The 20,876-nt window shown below is 43.7% G+C and overlaps 1 protein-coding gene and 1 long non-coding RNA gene across 3 annotated transcripts in view; both read left to right on the top strand.

The window, feature by feature from the left end:
* LOC110475079 (contactin-3) overlaps positions 1-14,888 on the top strand; it is a 102,909-nt gene extending 88,021 nt beyond the window's left edge. For both annotated transcript variants that reach the window (XM_077786187.1, XM_021538960.3), the window contains exons 12-21: positions 1,754-1,871; positions 2,997-3,155; positions 3,240-3,389; positions 4,218-4,288; positions 5,075-5,309; positions 5,925-6,040; positions 6,677-6,863; positions 10,601-10,713; positions 12,323-12,491; positions 13,019-14,888. In XM_077786187.1, coding sequence (XP_077642313.1) covers positions 1,754-1,871; positions 2,997-3,155; positions 3,240-3,389; positions 4,218-4,288; positions 5,075-5,309; positions 5,925-6,040; positions 6,677-6,863; positions 10,601-10,713; positions 12,323-12,491; positions 13,019-13,122 — 1,422 coding nt within the window. In that variant the 3' untranslated portion in view covers positions 13,123-14,888. The remainder of the gene's footprint in view (positions 1-1,753; positions 1,872-2,996; positions 3,156-3,239; positions 3,390-4,217; positions 4,289-5,074; positions 5,310-5,924; positions 6,041-6,676; positions 6,864-10,600; positions 10,714-12,322; positions 12,492-13,018) is intronic.
* A 5,226-nt stretch (positions 14,889-20,114) lies between these two features.
* Positions 20,115-20,592, top strand: LOC116184099 (uncharacterized). The gene is made up of 2 exons (XR_004148837.2): positions 20,115-20,160; positions 20,438-20,592. It is a non-coding gene; the product is annotated as an uncharacterized LOC116184099 (long non-coding RNA).
* Positions 20,593-20,876: the final 284 nt, after the last annotated feature.

The following is a 20,876-nucleotide window of genomic DNA, read 5'->3' as shown; positions in this document are numbered from 1 at the left end:
TTCAAGCTAAACTCTTCTATTTGAAGCCCACCTCCCCTTTGGTGAGAGGTCTCAAATTGAGTTTGCTGAAATTTGTGTAGGATGTGATTGCATTCTCTGCTGGCGTTGGGCATTCCCTGAATATCCACTCCCAATCAAAGAGATGGATTTTAGATTGCTTTTGACTCAACTTTTAATTTATTGTAAGCAATCAGCACTGAATTGTCCTGCAAACAGCTTCCATCTGTGCTTTCACAGGAGACCAGGCACAGGCAGAATTGGCTTCAGCTTGTGTTGAATAAAGAATCGACACGTTGTAATGCTGAAACAAAGAAAAATAATCAAATGTTTTGAAAGGTTCATGGTTTTTTTCCAAGACTGAAATAAACTTCAGAGTCATGTCTTTGCCTTTCTCCCAAACTACTGTTTGCCTATGAATTAGTGGCCAAAATAGCTGAAAATACCTACAAATTAGGGTTCTGTCCTTGAAGAAAATGCTGATTGTCCAGAAAAATATATATAATTTAAAAATTAAAATCTGACCGAGGCGTTTTTCACCTGGAAAATTTGACTGGAACAGAGTTAAGGCAGTAATTGAGCTGACACAAAGAGATGTTTTTTAAAGGGACACTGTTTAGCAAAGGTTTAATATCAAGTTCTCTGTTCAGTGGTGCAGAAAACAAACATTGCACAAGGAGCCCTAACGTGATAGGAAGTTACAGTTTCATTCAGGTTTTATTTCTTTTCCCATGATCCAGGAAATAACCACATGCTGTGATCTGAGAGAGAACAATGAGGAAAAAAGACTAAAGATTAAATAAATACTCAGTGAATAGCAAAGAACAGAACTGGGGCTTGTAAAATGGGAAATGTAGCCTAGAATGTGCAACCTTTAAATGAAAGTGCTCACAATAACCTGGAGGATGGACTTAATTCAACTTTGTCTTTTACACATTTAAACTCCTTAAAAATCTGTCATGACTTGACTTACAAGTTCCAGATAAAAACTCCATTAATTCTCTCTAGAAATCAAATTGGTAATGGCCACAGAAAACACATTTTTCTCTTTTTAGGGCTTTGACACAAATGGTCACAGGGCACTGGGGTTAACTGAGGGTTCCAGGCAGGAGCTGCCTTCCCAGTATGAGCTCCCCACATTGGAGCTCATTTCTCCCAAAAAAGGGACATCACCTCCTGGTTTTTTGGGAAAATGCTCCCAGACAACAGGCACGGAGCTGCTGATGGGCAGGAATTTGCTGTCCTGTATTGTAGATGCAGGTGAACACAATGGGAAGAAATGCTGATGTCTGACTCAGTTCAGAAGGCTGAATGATTTCTTTATTATAACTATGCTAAAATACATTAATATACTATATAAAAGGAGGATACTAAAACTACATACTATTTTTTCTGACTCTTATCTCTAACACAACTCGTGACCCTCTCTGAGAGTCCAGCCCCAGTGGGTTGGATTGGCCACCAGCTCAAACAATCCTCACCAGAATCCAACCAAGCATCACCCCAGGTTAACAATTCTCCAAACACGTTCCACATAGGAAAAACAAGGAGCAGGAATAGAAATTGTTTTCTCTTTCATTTCTATCGTGCACCTCTATGAAAAATCCTGAGAGGGAGAGAAATGTGCTTGCCACAGTCCTGCAGTGCAGCTTTTGAGCAACCTCACATTTTTGTTGGATTTCTTTTCCCTTTCCAAAGGAAATACTGAACTGCAAGGGAGGAGTGTTGGCACTAATAAATGTTCTGTGTTCCCCAGAGTGCATCAGGGGATTTAATGATCAGGAACATCCAGCTGAAGCACAGTGGGAAGTACGTGTGCATGGTGAAGACAGAGGTGGACAGTGTGGCCTCTGCTGCCGACCTCATCGTGCGAGGTACATTCCATCCCAGCCCCAGCATCATGTTTTCCACCTCTTTTTAAATTACAGGCTATAGAAATAACTGATGGTGGAGGTTACAGAACCAATGCATGGTGTGAATGGGGTGATGAATGGCTGTGAGTTGAATTATTTCATTCTGACCTGCAGCTAGGGAGAATTACAGCTCAGGTTTTGGGTGAAGCCTGATTTTTCCCAGAGAAATGAGGAGCTGGAGGTTGTAATAGTGACTTCACATCTTTTTTCACTGCCAGTCCTTCAGGTCACTGCCAAGAGGGAACACGCTGGCAGCTCTGAGGCAGCTGGGGTTGCTGCCTCTGCAGACTGAGCTGCTGGGGACTCCAGAATCCTTCCTTTGAAACGGGCAATTCTGCCAGAGCCCAGGAGAGCCTTTGTCCCAGGCTTTAAAGCCTATAATGCAGGATTATTCATTTTCATTCCAAGCTGGAATGCTCACAGTTGAGCCACAACTGTGGCTTTCTTTGCTGATGCTACAGCTACATTTTTTTGCAAGCTAAAAGCTTGGATCTAGAAAAGCACATGATGTGATCAGCACTTACTCAATATATTTTAAAATATTTCAGATATTTTCTCACTGTTAATGCAGTGTTGCTCACTTCAACCCCCTTTGCTGATGCAGGTGAGACAAAACCCAACATTTTGGCCAGGAAATGCCCAGAATGAGGATTTTCCAGAAGGCAGCAGGAAGTTTGTCTGAATTGCTGCTTGGGGTGCTGGTCAGATGTGCTGAAAAATCGTTCCAGTGCCTTGTACAGTAAAGAAGCTGTAGGTAAAACACTTCCAGACTACAGAGATGTGTCTGTAGGTTAAAGAGGGCATTTAGGACTAAAGGAAAAGACATTGGAAAGACAGAGGGATGTACTGAACAAAGGTTCTTGGTAAAAAACCAAAATCCAGTCATCTGTTCTGCCATTGGCAGTATTTCAGCTTGAAATTATCAAAGTTAAGCTTAGTGAATGTAAAACTATAATTATGAGTGTTCTGATTTTGGTCTGCATTGTTCTCCTCCCCCCTGAGGAAGAAAAAAAATGGGAATCCATCCTGCTGGAAGTGATTCCCAGGGGTTCACCAACCTCTGCCTGGTTTCCCATCCCGTTCCAGGCTCTCCTGGGCCCCCCGAGCACGTGAGGGTGGTCGAGGTCACGGACACCACTGCCCAGATCTCCTGGCAGGAGGGCACGGACAACCACAGCCCCGTGACCACCTACAGCATCCAGGCCAGGACTCCCTTCTCCGTGGGCTGGCAGCGAGCCACCACAGGTGGGCACAGTTCCCAGCCCAGGCTCTGTGGGAATGGCTCTGGCATCATCTTCCTGAGCTCCCTTTTCCCTTTCTCTCCCCCAGTTCCGGATGTGATCGACGGGAAAACCTTCACAAGCACAGTAGTGGATTTAAATCCTTGGGTTGAATATGAATTTCGTGTAGTTGCCAGTAACAAAATAGGAGGTGGAGAGCCTAGTTTGCCCTCAGAAAAAGTAAGAACTGAAGAGGCAGGTTAGTGGGTCCTTCTATTTGTTTTTAATTCAAGAATCTTGAATGTTAACAAGGAAAAGGAGTGTTGGTATCTTTGGCTCTTTGCAAACAAGCTTGGAATTGCCATTGGATATAAAAACCTGAAACAAGTTTGTTCATATTTTTCCATTTAGCTGTGGGACAGTTTGTGTTGCATTACTGAACCACAGAAGCATAACATCTAAATCCATTTAAATCCATTTAAATCCATTTACTGTGGCAGAATCTGCCAGTTCAGGCAGTGCTGCAGAGTCTGAAGGTATTAATGGATGGAAAGAGGTTAATTTTGACAGGGATTTTTCATTCCTGGTGTTTGATGAGTGAAAACCTTCCATGTGACAAGCATGTGGCCCAGAAGAACCCATCAGTTATAAGCCCAGTTCACTTGGAATGAGGCTGTTCCCCAATTTATCTACATAACATCCCTGGAAGTGTTCGAGGGTGTGGAATTCAGAGCAACATGGTCCACTGGAAGGTGTCCTGGAACAAAATGATCTTTGGGGTCTGTTCCAACCCAAGCCATTCTCTGAGTTAACTCTGGAAAAATGAAGCTTGTCTCCAGTTTTTGGTAGTTCCTAACCACAGCAGCAGTGGTGTGACCTGCGAGCTGCTGAGGTTCTTCACAACTCAGAGGAGCCCCAGCCTGGCCCAGGAAAGGATCAGTGGGGCTCTCCAGTGCTTCCTACCCCTAAACCACTCCCCCTGATTGCAGAAGGAGTATGAATGTGGGTTAAATTCAGGGCATGAGGGTGATGTGGTGTGTTCTCCTGTCTCTGCCTTGTGCTGACATCTCTGCATTTCCTCCCACAGTTCCCGAAATTCCCCCGTCTGAGGTCAGCGGGGGAGGCGGCAGCAGGTCTGAGCTGGTCATAACGTGGGATGTAAGTGTGCTGGGGAGGAGTTCCCTTCTCAGAACGTCCTTTTTTTCCTTTCTGCTGTCTCTGAATTTCCCTGGCTGCAGCAGCAGCTTCTGCCCTGGGATGTGCACGTGCTCTGGGCCCTGTGTGATCTGAGCCCTGCACACTGGCCTTCGTTCCTGCATGTGTCCCTGGGCTGGGTGGAAATCCCCAGGGAATTCAGTTTGGCTGGGGTTGCTTCTGTTCTCAGACAAATGTTGATGCTGAAAAGGAGGCAGGAGGGCAGGGCAAGAGGGCCAAGCCAAAGAGTTGGGCTTTGCAGTGCAGGTTTGCAATTCTTGCTTTCCCATCATTAAATCTGGATGCACATGCTAACCATTTTCCATTTATATTATGTATCCCTTTCTTTTAATATTCTGTTCCTAGCATTGACTACTCTGTGTGGTTATCTAATCATAATGACATCAGAAGAAGGTTTCATCCACTCTATGAAGGTGGTATTGGATTCTTTAACAGCTGACCAAGCAATTATTTATTTTTTATGAACTGTGGATTGATGGAAGAAAAGCTGTATTTACTGAAGAGCATCTTGAAGCAGAATACTTAGTGAAAAACAGAGATTATACCTGAAAGTTGTTCTCTTCTTGAAAGGCAAACCTTAAAGCGGGTTGTAGGGATCACATTTTGCTGTTCTGTACCAGAGTTAATTGGCTGAGGGTTTCATGCTGTGTGCATCCTGTCATCATGTCCCTGAGTTTCCTCCTGCCAGCCTGCCCCGTGGCCTCACGGCTCCGTGTTGTTCTGTCCCAGCCCGTCCCTGAGGAGCTGCAGAACGGGGAGGGGTTCGGGTACGTGGTGGCCTTCCGCCCCTCGGGCACCACGACGTGGATCCAGACCGTGGTGACCTCTCCTGACGCGCCCAGATACGTCTTCAGGAACGAGAGCATCCTGCCCTTCTCGCCCTACGAGGTCAAAGTCGGCGTCTACAACAACAAGGGCGAGGGGCCCTTCAGCGCCGTGGCCACCGTGTTCTCAGCTGAGGAAGGTACAGCCTTGGGCTGCCCCAAAATTCCCCCGGCTCCCTCAGCACCTGGAGAGGCTGCCTGGAGCAGAGAAGGGGCAGAGCTAAAGGAATAAAGTGGAGATTTGTTAAAAAACCTTCACAGGACATACCTTGGGCAGTGCAAGAGCCCAGCCAGGGCTACACCCCAGATGGACCCCACGAATTCTCACACTTTTATAAATTTTAGTCCGTTTCCACATTGGGGTTCATTGTCCAATTCCAGCTCCGGGTGATGCAGTCCCACCCTCCCAGGTTGCCCCCCTCCATTCCCTGTTTGCACTTCTTGGGCTGAAGCTACAGCGGTGTCCCTGGTTCTGGGCTGGAAAAGGATTGTTCTGTGTGCCTGAGCTGGTTCTGGGCTGGAAAAGGATTGTTCTGTGTGCCTGAGCTGTGAGCAGAGCTGCTGACACTTTGTGTGGAGTTCAGAGTCACACCAGTACAGTGCAGGACTGGGAAATATGAAAATTCAAAATCAATTCCAGCAGGAATTCAAAATCAGTTCCAGCAGCAGCTCAGGGAAGGGAGGTGGGGTGGGATGAGGACAGGTTTCAGGTTTATTCCTGCTGTCACCTGTCCCGTGTTGATTTCCCAACACAGAGCCCAGCACAGCCCCCTCGGGAGTGTCTGCCACCAGCCTGTCCTCCTCGGCCATCCAGGTGTCCTGGACAGCCATCCCCTGGAAGATGAGCAATGGGAGGCTGCTGGGCTATGAGGTGAGTCTGTGGACATAAAAATATTTCAGTCGATCAACCCTATTTATTAGGTAAAATCCACTCCTCTTTGTAAAGGGCCATGGGGCAGAAGGGTCGTGCAGGCTGCAGCACACCCACACAGATTCACCCCAAATCTTGCTCTTCCTGCCCCACCTACAGCCAGGAGAAGGACAATTTTTTTTCTATCTTTGTTAGAAAAACCCAACTTTGTTCTGTGGGGTTTTGCTTCTTGTGCTGATAGATAGTCACATGTCTGGCATAACTCCAAGCTAACATTTTTTTCAGAATTAGATTTACTTTCAAAGAAACTTCTTTATAAGGTACATTTTTCTGAGCTTGTTTCCTTCTTAATGAAGTAATGGTTTTCTTCTTGTCATTCTTTAGTTCAAGCAAGATCTAATATTTCAATTGCCTTTTTCCTGCAGTCACAACTGAAAAGAGCAGCAAGCGTGAGAAGCAGATGGATAAGAGTTTTTTGGGTTTTTTGCACAGTAAACATATTTCTGAAACTTTAATGTATTTCTACCTTTTTCAGCTGAAGTGAAAAAAAAATGCACTTAAAAAAGTCTAGCACAACACCGTGGGTGAACAGCCCCTTCCATGCAAGTTTTAAATGCTTTGGTTTTCATCTCCTAGGTTAGGTACTGGAATAAAGGCCAAAAAGAAGAATCTTCAAACAGAGTAAAAGCAGCAGGGAATGAGACATCAATAAAAATTACGGGGTTGAGGAGCAACTTGGCTTATTACACAGCTGTGCGTGCCTACAACAGCGCTGGAGCAGGGCCCTTCAGTGCCACTGTCAATGCCACCACCAAAAAGCCACGTGAGTACCCCACTTTGGAGTGGCCAGAGGCATAGATGGAGTGGCAGCACTGTCTAGGTGTCTGCTAAGGAAGGCAGGAGCCTCCCCTAAATGGGGAAAAAAAAATGTAGACACCCTCCCTCTGAATTGTTAAAAATTTGAAATTAAGGGGGGCTCTCAGGCAAAAATATGGGAGCAGGAATAACAGTTCTTTATTAGGGAAGGAAATAAAATATAAAATAAACAATGCAGTGAACCAAAACAACACTGACAGAGTCGGAATACAACCTGACACCCTGTTGGTCAGGGTGTTGGTGGCAGTTTAATTGGGAATTGTGGCTGGAGTCCTCCAGGAGTGTCAGGTGTGGTTCTCTTGGAGCAGTTATCCTGTAGAACAGGGTGCAGTTTTCCTCTGAAGATGCAGTGGAAGAAGCAGCTGTTCCTTTGGGAAATCCAGTGCAGGAAAAGCCGTGCTGCTGTCCCAAAAACCCAGATTATATCCAGGTAGGAATGCTTGTCTCCTCCCTCTGGGCAGAGCATCCCACAATGGGATGTTACAGTTCTTATCAGTCACCAGTGACATTCAATAGCTCATTATCAGCACGTGTCTGCCCTGAGTTGTGGAAGAGATAAGGAAAAACTGCCTAATTAACACAAGATAACTACCCTACAGATGGCAAATGGAATATATCTTGCCTTTCAAGCATTTAGAGGGTAAAAAAAAGCAGTGGAATTCCTGGGAATCACAGCCTGAGTGACCTAAATTTCCACCAAGCACAGAGCTTCCACATTCCTCTTCAGCAGGGTGGGTAAATCCCAGCCATGCCAGGGGAGGCCAAGGAAGATCTGTAATTTCTGCACTGAGCCTTTGTTATGCTGCTAATGACTGGAAGAAATTGAAAAGAAAAATCTCTGTTATTTAGAAGGAAAAAAAAAAAAAAAAAGAGAGACTTGTTGAATTTTTCAGCGTTCTATAACATATTTATAAGTTCTCTAGGGCATGGGTTTTGAAATGCAATGAACCTCATGGAGTTCATGCAAAACAATCCTTCATGTCCACTGTTTCCCCTTGAACAAATTGCACAAGAGGCCACTCTGCTGCTGCTACTGCAAAATTAAGCTGGAGAACAGCGTGTCAAAGGCTGCACTAATTTTTCTACAAGTGGAAATATTTTTAGTGTGCTCCTCCGTGGTAATACAGCTCGAAATCAGGGTCATCAGTCTCAAAGTGTTTCTGTCAGAGGCACAAGAACATACAATTAAATCTGTCTGAAGGGTCAAATTCCCTGCAATATTCATTAACATCCCCCGAGCAGACAGAGTTGTAGCATTAATATTATGAAATAAGCTAGTTTATCAGAAATTATTCTATGCAAAAATGAGTGTCAGTCTGTCACTGAGGACTAAACCAACTCAGATTTGCCAGAGTTTTAATATATTATATGCACAATTACCATGAACTGGCTGATCTGAAGTGACTCACTGCCTGCAGCCTGGACAGGACATGGGAAAAGGAATTTTTTTCTAATTAATCATCTTTGTGGCTGCTCACTAGAGGTGGTGCCAGGCTGGTTAGCTCAGGGATTTTCAGTCCTTTTTTAGTGTGCCCCCTGCTTTTGGGATGTGTGACTGAGAGCTGGACAAGCCCCTGATGCCAGTGGTGTGAGCAGGATCTGGATCAGGCCCTTGGGCAAGATGCTGCTGTTTGGAATAATTAAAAAGGAAAATTAATGGCATTATGTCCATGGATCTTTCTGGTGAGTAAGGAGAGCAAAAGCATGTAATGTCAGTGTGAAGATTTTGATAAATTAGTTGAATTGCTGAGAGAAATAATTCTCCATGCTACTGCAGTAGAAAAAAGTGATTTTTCATTCAAATGTGTAATTTTTAATCAATCCCAGTTTGTGATTTAATTTGAATATTCGTGATCGGTGTGGTTTTCACTGTGAAGGGTTTGCATTCTCCCACAGGACCTGCCAGGTACATCTCAGAAACTCTTTCCCATATCAAACACAAACAGTTCTACTGGCGGTGGATTTCAAAATTGAAAGTATACCTTTGCTTTAAAATTTGAAATATGCATATTTACAGCCCAGAATAACAAGTGGAGGTTTAAATATTGCTATGCAAAATGCCAAGTGGGTGGGGAAGACTTGGCTAAGTTGTAACAATTATTTCATATTTCGAAAGTCTTAAAATAAAACCCAATGTTCTGTCCATCATCTCCTAATTCTGGGAGGAGTTCCTGCCTGGGAGCAGCTTTCAGCTCCTGAGCAGCTCAGAAATCCCTGCAGCTCCTTGGACATGTCCTGATGTGACTTGATGGATCAGGACCTGCCACAAATGAAGTTCTGAGCACTGACGATTGCTGGAGATTTTGGTCTCTGCAGCAAATGGAGCTTCTGAATCCCACAGACAGAGGCTTACAGTTTTTATAGATAATTACTCTTCTTTTTTTTTTTTTTTTTCCACTTGTCATCTTAATATTTTGTTGTGGATTTCAGGGATGACTCATTTCCTTTGAAATTCAGCTGTAATATCTCAGTGTGAAAACGATTCATACATGCTGTAACACTTCATTCTAAGGAGTGAAACAATCTCCTCTTACATTTACAAGAAGTGGTTATTATTAGAACATCAGGTTAAATCTTCCTCAGTACACAGAACACGACAAATAGTGGAAAAAATAGCTGTGGGTGGTTGGTTGACTTTGAAATATTTTTTTTTTAAGTGTCAGGAGTTTTTTTCTGTTTTTTGAGTATAATCAGGTGGGTTTTGATCTGAGTGCTTATGGGAAGAAGACAGAGAACTTCCTGTGTGAGAGAATTGAAAAGAGGAGGGGGGGGATAAAGGAAAAAACCCATAAGTACATGGATACAAGTGTTCAAAACCACTCTGAGTGTAAAACTGGAACCTACTCTCAAATCACAGCTCAGTCCATCTAAGCAGCAGTTGCCTCCACTAGGTGACAGCAGCAGTAAATTGTTTTCCTTAACACATTTAGGAAAGATTTTAATCATTGATTTGTGTCACTGCAGGACCCATTTTCTGGGAAACCAACCTGAGGTGTTTGAGGAGGTTTGGCAGCTCCAAGGTGCACGAGGGGGCAGAGCCCAAAGCATGCAGCTGCTTTGCAAATAACAGGCTTGGGTTGCTAATGAACCAAAAATCCCTGCAGATTTCCGTGGCCAAAGCCCACTTTTGGCACAGGCTCACTTCAGAACCACAACTCGAGTTGGAAGAGCCAACAGACAAAAAAGACCTGCAAATATTTTCCATAACAAACATCTTAAAGTAAATCAACATAGTGGGTAAATTTGAATAATCACTGAGACTAAATTTGTCTAAAACTCTATTGTGAAGAATTTTCTTAATCTTGGCACTGTACTAAACCTAGAAATTATCTGTTACCATCATTAGAGTTTGTTCTTCATCACCCATTGTTTGTAATAAAATAGTTTGTACAAAATAGTTTGTGATTAATCACCCATGTCCTAAGGCACATGCTTCTGTCTGGCTGTATTGAATGAAGGACCAGCAACAGATATTTCAACTTCAGAAACAACATTTGTGTGCCGTTTTGGCTTTTTCCTTCCTTGTTTTTCGAATTTAGCCTCTGAACCATAACGTGCACAGAGAGGAGCCTGCACTGGGGTTGGTTTTGCATCCCAAGTGCAGTGGCAGCCAATTACCTGAGCAGCTGAATCAGTCACCAATGGCAATTCAATTAAAGTCCTGCTTTTGTCGTGTGCTTGAAGCCCCCAGCCAACCTCCAGGGAACGTGGTGTGGAACGTCACCGACTCCAGGGTTGTGCTGAGCTGGGAGGAGGTCAGAGCCATGGACAACGAGTCCGAGGTCACGGGGTACAAGGTCAGTGGGGACAGAGCTGGGAACAGCCCAGAGCTGGGATTTCTTGTCTGTCCATTTCTCGAGGTCGGGACTGAAGTCATTTCAGACAGTATTCCATGTTTGGACTCGGGTGTTTCTTATTCCTTGTCTATGTTACAGCCTCACTGCCTTGCGTTTTCATCAGCAAGGCACAGAATGGCTAACTAACTCTTGTTACAGGGTCTTCTAAAACTAAAATATCCAGTTAAGAAAGAACACCTAGATTACTTTCCCTTTTAACCCAATAATTAATCCCTCGAAGCCTGCACTGTGGACTTTTCTGTCCAATCACAAAACATCACCCAAACCCATGGAGAAGAAGGAAGAAGAAGGAAGAAGAAGGTGAAGAAGAACAACCTGCCTCCACCCTAAAACCTTCATCTTGCTTCATATTTATTTCTAGATTCTAAAATCCCAAACTCTTAAGTTTTCCACCCTGTGATGTTACAGACTTTTAACCAACTCCACACCCATAATCCCAGTGCTATTAATCAATTTTAAAAGCCTGTTCCATGACCTCAGGTCAAATGTAGTGTTCTCTTGTAGGTCTGTGTTTTTAAGCATGGAAAGTTTCAAATTCTCAGCATCTAGAATTCCAGCACTTGTCTGTTTGCATGCACAATCCCACCCCTAAAGCATTTCACTGGGGTCTCCTTTTTAGGGATTTTAAATGGTATTCTGACAGTGTCTCACCATTAATGTCCCCTAATCCCTTTTCCTGCCCGTGCTGGCATTGCTCAGCTCGTGGGATGCCACCCACACCTGGATCTGAGAACATTTAAACACTTACCAATCCATAACTCTTAATTTAAATGTGTAATGGATAAAACTTTGAAAGAAATAAATAACATACAGCCTGATGGATGCAGCTTCCATTGCTGGCCAGGTGTATTTATTACATTTATTATATATTATCACATATATTAAACTGATACTATTAAACCTTTCTTCTCTTACCTGCTGTGGGCCATGTTCATTTCTCTGATAGAAATTACACAGTTACACCTGCTCTAAATCTGATCAGCACACAAATGTAGAAGTGCTTTAGAATGTCATGCAAAGTGTGTCTAAAAGAACAGCTGAGGATGCTCCTGCTAAGCTCTGTACAGCTGAATCCGCATGATATATTCCTGAATAAAAGATTTAGGCTGAAGATCTCATCACTCACCGAGTTTTATTGGCAAGAAGTACATGTTTGCAGCTTGTTCCAGTGTCCCACCACCCATTATTTCATCTTGTAAAAAAAATAGTACATAATATGTATTGGCATCCGTTGTGCCATTTTAAATCATATCTGGAATAAAAGGTGAAAAAGGTTTTAAAATGAATGAGAAATTAATTCTTTTTTTTTTTAACAAAAAAACATTCAAAAAAATGGTTTTGAACATCTCAAAATGTTCAAATCTTTGAACATTTTTGAATCAGTGTTCAAAAGAGAACACTTGATTGATGTTCCCTTCTTCCCTTTAATACAATTCCACCCTGGAATATTAACCAAAAATCAGATCTTTCCTTTCATCCCATCGCTTCCAAAAGCTGAAAGCTTGTTTGCTGGGGGCAGGGCAGGGGCTGAGGGTGTGCTGTGTTGCAGGTTCTGTACAGGACCAGCAGCCAGAGCCGGGTGGAGGAGCTGACCACGGCCACGACCACGGCCGAGCTGTGGCTGCAGCTCAAGGACGATTATTTCATCGAGGTCAGGGCCACCACGGAGGGGGGAGATGGCAGCAGCAGCGAGCAGATCCTCATCCCCAGACTAGCCAGTAGGTTGAACCACTTCATTTTGTCCCAGCTTGTCTTTGCTTCCTTTGTTGATGGGGGGAAAATTCTTAAAATTAACGCTTAGACGTTTTTGTGGTAATAAGGTAATAAAAAGGAAAGCATTTAAAGTCTTCCTGCCCTTATGCATGGCAAACTCCATTCTGCTGAACTGGTAAATTGCCATGGAGATTGGTATTAAAAATGTTACTTTTTTTACTCTTTATCCTTTTTTTAAACAAATTAAAAACAATTACCTTGAAAGTGGATGCACAGAATCATTAAGGTTGGAAAAGACCTCCAAGATCATCGAGTCCAACATTTGACCAAACACCACCAGAGCACTAAAACCATTCATGATCACAGCATCTCTGTATTTTTTAAATATTTACTCTTATTTTTATACATCTTTACTACTTCTAAGAAAAAATTTACAGTAATTTTTGCTTAGCATCTAGGAAGAGTAATAATGTGGCACAGCACGTACTTATGCTTTCATTTAATCCTGAATTCATTTTTTCCTTTGTCACAGGTATGGATGCAAGAGGTTCTGGCCCATCTGTCTTGAGTATCTTCAGTGTCTCCAGCTTCTTAGCAACAATATTTTCCTTGACCCTTAATTCTGTGTTGTGCTGATATATTTGCATTTGCTGGGAAAAAAAAAAAAAATTGGTTACTAAAGTGCATTTTTTTAAAAACACTGCAGTGGTTAATGCATGTTTTTTCTTCTATCCTGGCGTGTTTTTAAATTCTTTATATTTCACTGTAAGTTGAAGTAAAAATACCATGTAAAGTTTAGCAAATCCTTTAGAAAGGAATCTAAAATGCCTTAATACTTGAACCAAAGGAGTTTACATGTTACATACTTCAGATACAGTCTGAGATAGACGGGGAGGGATGGCACTGTGAGGTCAGGGCTGTGAGGGAGAGTGAGAAACCCCATTTTTGCAGCAGCCCTGAATTGTTCTGGGTCTGTCCTGCATTGCTAAAATAGCATTTGACGTGGAAGGGGTGAAATCAGAGCTGTGGCTGTTACCAGCTGGAGGGTAACACGAGCACCCCGTGGCTGCTCCCAAGGCAGTGCCATCACCCAGCAGTTCGGATCATTTTCCTGCTGCCCTTTGTGGGAGTTGCTCTAAATGGAAAAAAAAATCCCAAGAGAAATCTCCAAAGAAATCCCATCTGAAGCAGGGCAAAGGCAGGGCCTCCACTGCTGCTCCTGAGGAATTATCTCCCAGCTGTGATTGAGGATGTTCTTGTGCACCTCTCAAATACCCAGCAAATTCTGAAATCCATGTGCTCATCCCACCTCACCTTTCCCTAACCAGGTGCTTCCTTCAAAGCCAGATTCTCCCACCTGGAGGGTGATTTCTTGTCCTCCTGCCCAGCTGGCAGCCCTGGTGAGCTGCAGGGGCACCACGGCCTTAGGAAGAGGGACAGCCACCCCCTCCCTCCCTCCCTCCCAGAGCTGCATCCCCAAATCCTCCTGCTCCTCTCCCTGCCCCCTGCACTGCAAACACCCTGAATTCAGACCTGCAGGCAGACCTCTCCCTCCTGCTGCCCTGGAGCCAGTTCTGCTCTGTCCCACCTGCTGTCACATCAGTCTGGGAAGTTCATAGGATATTAAAAAAAACGGTACAACAACACTTCAGGCTTGCTGTTGAAGAGAAATCTGTGCTTTCTTTCATGGCAGTAAATTAAAGATAAATTAATCCTGCTCCATTTGACTTTTAAGAGTTGTGGCTTCAGTCACATCAGCCTTTTAGAGAGGTCACAGCATCCCTGTTCAGCACATGTTCACATGACATAAAGCATCTCCTCTCAAAGACTGGGTTTTTTTTTTCATTTCACAATACTATTACAATACACACAGCTACAAAGGGAGAACCAGGATCCATAAAATTATGGTAGCACTGTAGAAAAAAATACCTTGATATGCATTCAGCTGGCAGATGAGACAAAGTGCTGCTGAGGAAAGCAGGAGCTGTATATACTGTACATAGAGAGCATAAAAGAGTTAAAAATTAGTTGCTTTTCCATGTGGCTGACCAGTGTTGTTTTCAGACACTTGCAAACAGGGGGGTGGGTGGGACATGGAAATCCAGGTGTTCCTAGTGAGTAAATAGTTATATTTCATGCAACAAAGGGTGACTCTTGCTCTTGTTTCACAAAATTCTAGTCCGGGTTCCTGTACTGCCCATTTTTCATGCGCTTACATTGTATTATTACTTGATTTCTAGTTCTATATCTCCATGAGATATGTACCCAGTACCTTGTTTCATATTGAAAAGGTTGAAATTTATCCTTGAACTTCCAGTTGTGTGTGTATCCTATGGTTATCTGTATGCATTCTTTTCTATTGCTGTAATAAAATATTTATTACATTGAGGGATAATAGAAAATCTCAAAGTGTTATTGCTTGTTTCTATTACATGTTTGCACACGTTGGGGGTTTAATACATCTAAAAATGGTTGTGCTCAAGCTTCTGAGTGCCTCCTCTGCCTGGGTTTGCATCAGGATGGGCAAAAATCCACCTCCATTTCCCATCTATCCAATGAGGCTGTTTCCTCTTCCCTAAAGTGGGAAAAAAAAAAAAAAACAACCACTGTAATTATACTGAGGAAGAGTTCATTTTTTATAATAATTTATTCAGTGTATCACTATTTAGCATTAAATTGCAGGCCCTGTTTGCTGCTGCAGTTGCCTGTTCCTTACACCCTGCAGCTTCCCATAAAACCTGAGATTTTCCAGCACTAAAACCAATTTTTTGGGGGAACACAGGCACAGCACAAACTATTTATTTTAAGTTTTGGATCCTACCTGCATAATAGGGAGCTGATCCAGGCACTGCAATAAGGGTTAATAATGATCCCAACAAATCTCAAGTGTGTGCTTACACACAAAGAGTGGAGTAATTTTTCTTGAGTAAATCAGATTTTTCCTGTCAGGTGGTTGTAGGTGGGCACTCCTGCCTTGCTCTGCCTCCTCCAGTGTCCAGATTACTCTTCCTTTAAACTGAGCTCTCTTTCTTCCTCCTGTCATGTTAATGCAGCTCAGGATTATTTGCATTAATAGAATTGTCTTGTTTCTCCAGTGGGTTGATAAAAAACAAGCTGGCATTGGGAAAGTGCAGGAGGAAAAGCTGGAGAGGCAGCAAGGGATAATCCTGCATCTTGCAGGCATTTCCAGAGCAGCTCCTGTGACTATCCCAAATTAGAAACTCAGTCCTAGGGTGAAAAAAAAAAAAAAAAAGGGAAGAAAAAAAATAATAATGAAAAATATGACTAGAATTACTTATACAACAAGTATAAGTAATTACTTATACAACTTATACAATTACTTAACAACTACAGGTGGTGGGGAAGGTGGTTCTGCCATTCCATTGGGCTTAGGCTTCCCCAGAATAACCATCACTTTGTCACATCTAATATTTGAAATCTCATAAGGAAGAATGGTAGGCTTCAGTCATAGTTTTAAAAATTGCATTATTTTCAATTCCTCATCCAACATCAGAGCTGCATTCTAAAGCCTGAATTTCTCAGAGGTACTTGGAGTAAGAATTTTTTAAAACCCAACTTTTCTTTTGAACAGTTCACTGCAGGATATGTTACAAACATGCAGGATTCTCTATGAATACAAAATGAGTTAAAAACTAATATCACTTCAGGCCAAGGAAATATTGGAGATCTCTTATTTTCTACTTAATTTGCCTTTCAGTGGTGGCAGGCAGATGTGGGCAGTGCCTGTCAGGTTATATCTGTTATGTCTTAATAACAGGCAATAAAGCAAGCTGTCCAGCATGAGGGAGTGCATTCATCTGGCAGCTCTGTCTGAAATAAATAACAGAGGAATATTGTGAAAATAAAATGAGTTTGTAAACAAGCCCTGGCTCTCTTAGGGGAAACAGCCGCCTCGATTGTTTTATGCTAATGCTGTGAACTCCTGCAAATCAATAAAAAGGGATGTGTTTAGCAGAGACAGACCTGAGTGCACCTTCTGCTGCTTTGTCAGGGCTGATGGATGGAGAGAGGCACTGGGAGCCTGGAGCTGCCAGGGCTGGGGGATGTGGAGCACCTTCAGCAGCTCTGGGGAGCAGCCTTGTCCCTGGGAAAAGGGATTTCCTGGCAATCCCACAGAGCCTGGGGCTCTGAGGAGGAGGGAGCAGCCCAGGAGGGAGAATTGCTCATTTTCCAGGCTGAACTCACAGAACCACTGGGTTGGAAGAGACCTTCAAGAGCATCGAGTCCAACCCAGCCCCAACACCTCAACTCAGCCCTGGCACCCAGAGCCACATCCAGGCTTTGTTAAACACACCCAGGGATGGGGACTCCACCACCTCCCCAGGCAACCATTCCAGAGCTTTATCACCCCTTCTGTAAAAAACATTTTCCTATTATCCAACCTAAATTTACCTTGGTGCAGCTCGAGGCTGTGTGTTCTGGTTCTGTCAGTTCCTGGAGAAAGAGCCCAGCCCCAGCTGAGCACAGCCACCTTTCAGCTGAGGTGTTGGGGCTGGGTTGGGCTGGATGATGTTGAAGATCTCATTCTGTGAATTCTGTGAACTCAGCAGCCTCAGCAAGCTCTGTTGCACAGCTTTTAGAGTCTTACCTTTGGCTCGGAAGTATTTCCCAAGGTGGCTGAGGGTGGAACACCCCACTGTCACCCCTGGGACATCCCCTCCAGGACAGTCCTGTGCCAGCTCTGCCACTTCCTCCTGCTGGCAGGTGGTGCCAGAGCAAGGGACTGTCCCTAGGAGATGCCCTCAGAAGGCACCAGTGTGTTTGTGCACGAGTATTTGCCACAAATACAGCCCACTGTCACTCTCAAATAACCCTGGCACCCATTTGGGATCCATTTCCCTGTTTTCCTCTTGTGCCAGTGGCTGTCCTCTGTCCTGCCTCTCAGAGCTGCCCCCAGAATTTGGTGTTTCAATAAAGAGACTCTCACCTTTCCTTTGGTGTGGGAATCCAGGGCTTCCCTCTGGCTGCCCTGGCAGGTCTGGGACCCTGGCAGGGGTCAGGAACCCCCCTGGACAGAGCCCCCAGAGACACTGGCTGTGATCTCTGGCCATGGAAAAGAGTTTTCAACCTTACAGGATGAATTACCAGCTCTGAGTGTTTGATATCAGTAATAATTAAGTGTGGCACGGGTGCAAAAGTAAAATTTTAGGATTCTAGACGAGGGGTCCAAAGGGGACAAGCTGGAGGAAATTGGGTGTGCCTTGTCCTTTTTCTCCTCCTTCATGCCCTCCATGTCTCACTGTGGTGTTGGCATTTTTCTGTTGGTTCAGGCTGGGGACACACTGTCCAACGTAGGTGACAGATATTGGCACGTTCTTGAAAATGCAGCCCAGGGAGTTTCTGGTATTTAATGTTTGTCACATCCCACTGAGGGCAGAGCCCCACACGCTGCCCTGCAGGACAGAGCTGGGCAGGGCAGCAGAACATGTGAGAGATCAACAGAATAAACAACCTGGAAACCAGCACAGACCAATTATGGCTTCTGCTTTGGCAGGGGGCTGACAGAAAGAGACTTTTACAATCTCAGAATCATCTCAATAGCACAGATTCCAACACTTTGGTTGCTCCTGCAGAGCCTGAGCTGCCAGGCTGCAGTGTCTGCAGTGCCCTCGTTGGAATTCATCCCCTGCTCTTCGCTTGCTGCGGGTTTGAACTCTGTTTTCAGACTTCGCAGTTTGTGCATGAGAGTTTTTTGATATTAGAATTTCACAGGACCTTCATGTGCATCCTTCCTTTGCTTTTTCCATCCTTAAGGGTCAAGAAAACATGATAAACTCAACTTGGAATTAAATTTCTTTTCTTGAACTGCTCACTGATCTTTTTGAGGTCAAAAAGTGTCTTTGAAACCCTTTTTATTTTTTTTTTTTCAAATGCCCAAATATAGGAGACATGCCTGTAACCCCGTGCACCATTACTGAGATGCTTTCTTCCCAATGTACCCGAGATTATTTTCTCACCCTTTAAGAGCATAATTAGTCCTGTGAGGTCTGGACCATGCCTGCTCTTTGTGCTGTGCTCTCCATTCCTTCCCAGACATTAATTCCCTTGGTGGGGAGAACATCAAGGCACTGGCAGAGGCTGAAAAAAGAAGAATCAACAGCATCCCTTTAGGAGCCTGTGAAAGGATGCAACTTCAGGATGTTCATTCATCCAGCCCGTGACAATTTAAACTCAACCCAGCTCCTAGGACAGTGGGACAGCCAAAATTGTCCATCAGGAAGGAGAAACTTCTGGGGGAGCCCAGCTCCTTGCTGCTTGCTCAGCCCTGACCCTCCCAAATCCTGCACTCCTCGAGATGCAGAACTGCAGAGCAGGGACAGGGATTTGCTCCATCAGGAGCCAAGGCTGCAGGACTGGAGTGTCCCAGGACACAGGGAGGGTTTGCATCCCCTTGGGAAAAGGTGGGACCTAAGCCCAGCTGCCAAAGCACGTGGCCATGGATGAAAATACACATTTAATGTGATTCCTTTGCACAGAAGCCACGGGCAGCTCCAGAGGGGCTCCCTGCTTCCAGAGCATCCTCCTGCTCAGGAGTCTTGGAGCCTCCTGATCCTGCAAAGTGAGGCAGGGACAGCCAGGAACACAAACCCTGAGGCAGCCCTGACCCTGCAGCCCCAGAGAGAACTGCAGGTTTTTTGGTTTTTTGGGTTTTTTTTGCTGTGACTTCCCCTGAGATTAGAGCACCCAAAGGCTTCCCCTGAGCCAGTTCCTTCCCAGGATGGGCAGGAGAGGGATTGCTGTCCCTGGGGAAAATCTCTCTGTCGTGCTGGAACACAAGCAATGATCTCTCACATCAGGGAAAAGCACAAAAAAGGAGTCAGGGAAAACAGGGGAAAGCCCTGTTGATACAAAGAATAAATCATTCTCCCAGCACCTGTAAAGGAGTCTGAACAGGACAAGTGTTTAACAAGAATTTCCCTCATTAACAATCCAAGGAGGGCCATGCTTAAGGCAGACAAATAATTTAATTTTTGTCACACTTCCTAACATTGCCAGCAAACTGAGGCATTTACAGTCACCCTTGTCACAACACTAATTATCTATTTGAATAGCAGAGCACTCTGCTGCTGATTGAATGAGTTCTGTGGTGAGAGCAGATCATTTCAGCAGCAGCATCTGATCATCATTGCTTTTTGGATATAGGATGTAAATAGACTATAATGACAAAAAATATGGCTTTGGTACCTTTTCAGCAGCTTCAGACGAGATGGGACAGCTTCTGCAGCAGCCAAAAGCATCAGTTCATGGTCTGGAAAACAATGTCTTGGGGGTTTGTGTTGCCTGGGAAACGTGAAAAAATAAAGCACCATTAATTACCTATTTTCAAGCAAGCAGAGTATCCAGTGCTGAGGGCCTGATCCCAGGCTAATGAATCCCTCACCCCAATTTCTGCAGCCTTGGGCTGATCAATCAGCCCTGCTGAAGCAGGGCAGGGCTGAGGCACAGCAAAGCTCTGCCAAGTTTTCCTGCTGGCTGCAATTCCAGAGTGTCACCAGGAGGCTCCAGGCAGAGCCTCCCAGGGCAGGGCTTCCTCCTGCCTTCACATCCATGACCTCAGTAACATCTTCAGCTGGTTGGTTTTTACAATAAAGGCACTTTTTCCTCAAGGAGGTACCAGCAGCAGACCTGGGAAGCATCCAGGAAAACACATATGTAAGCCCTATATAAATTCCATATATAAAATTTTATATACATATATATATATATTTATTTATATTTATATATATATATTTATATATTTCTGTTTATAATTTATATATCTACATATATATGTATCTTTATATATTTTAATGTATTTCTAGATATACAATTTCTTTATTAAATATAATAACATATATAATATATAGTATAGAAAATATTAATTTTAGGTACTTACATATATAATGTATATATATTGTTATATTTATTTATTTGTATGTATTTTTGCCAGATAAAAACCATTCTGGTAGCCCTGACCACTGGAACAAAACCATGAGTTTGGCCAGACCTTCTGCTGTCATTCTACCCAAAATGCTGCCAAAATATTTACTGTTACATCTTCTGTATAATAACAAATTTAAGTGGAATTAAACATTTTTATCTACAGACTGCATGCGCTCTTTTTCTTCCCTCTAGTACTGGTGCTTTGGTGCTAGTTTTAGAATTAGGAAATGTAACTCTATATGGTGACTATGTGAAATAACTCTAATAAAAATTAATGCTGTGAAATCAGTAAAACTGAAATCAGCCTCTTCTTGTAGAAGTTTGAAGTATCTTTTGGGAATACTACACCTGCCCTGCCATCACAGCCCAAAGCAATCAGTGAAAAATTTAGGCACAAAAAGTGCAGAGGGGTAAAAATAACTCCAGCAATTCTGAGATTTGCCCAC

This window comes from Lonchura striata, chromosome 12 (genome assembly GCF_046129695.1).
Source record: "Lonchura striata isolate bLonStr1 chromosome 12, bLonStr1.mat, whole genome shotgun sequence".
In the NCBI taxonomy this organism is placed as follows: Eukaryota; Metazoa; Chordata; class Aves; order Passeriformes; family Estrildidae; genus Lonchura; species Lonchura striata.
Note: the sequence above shows the minus strand (reverse complement) of the source record. Positions and strands in the feature narration are given on the sequence as shown.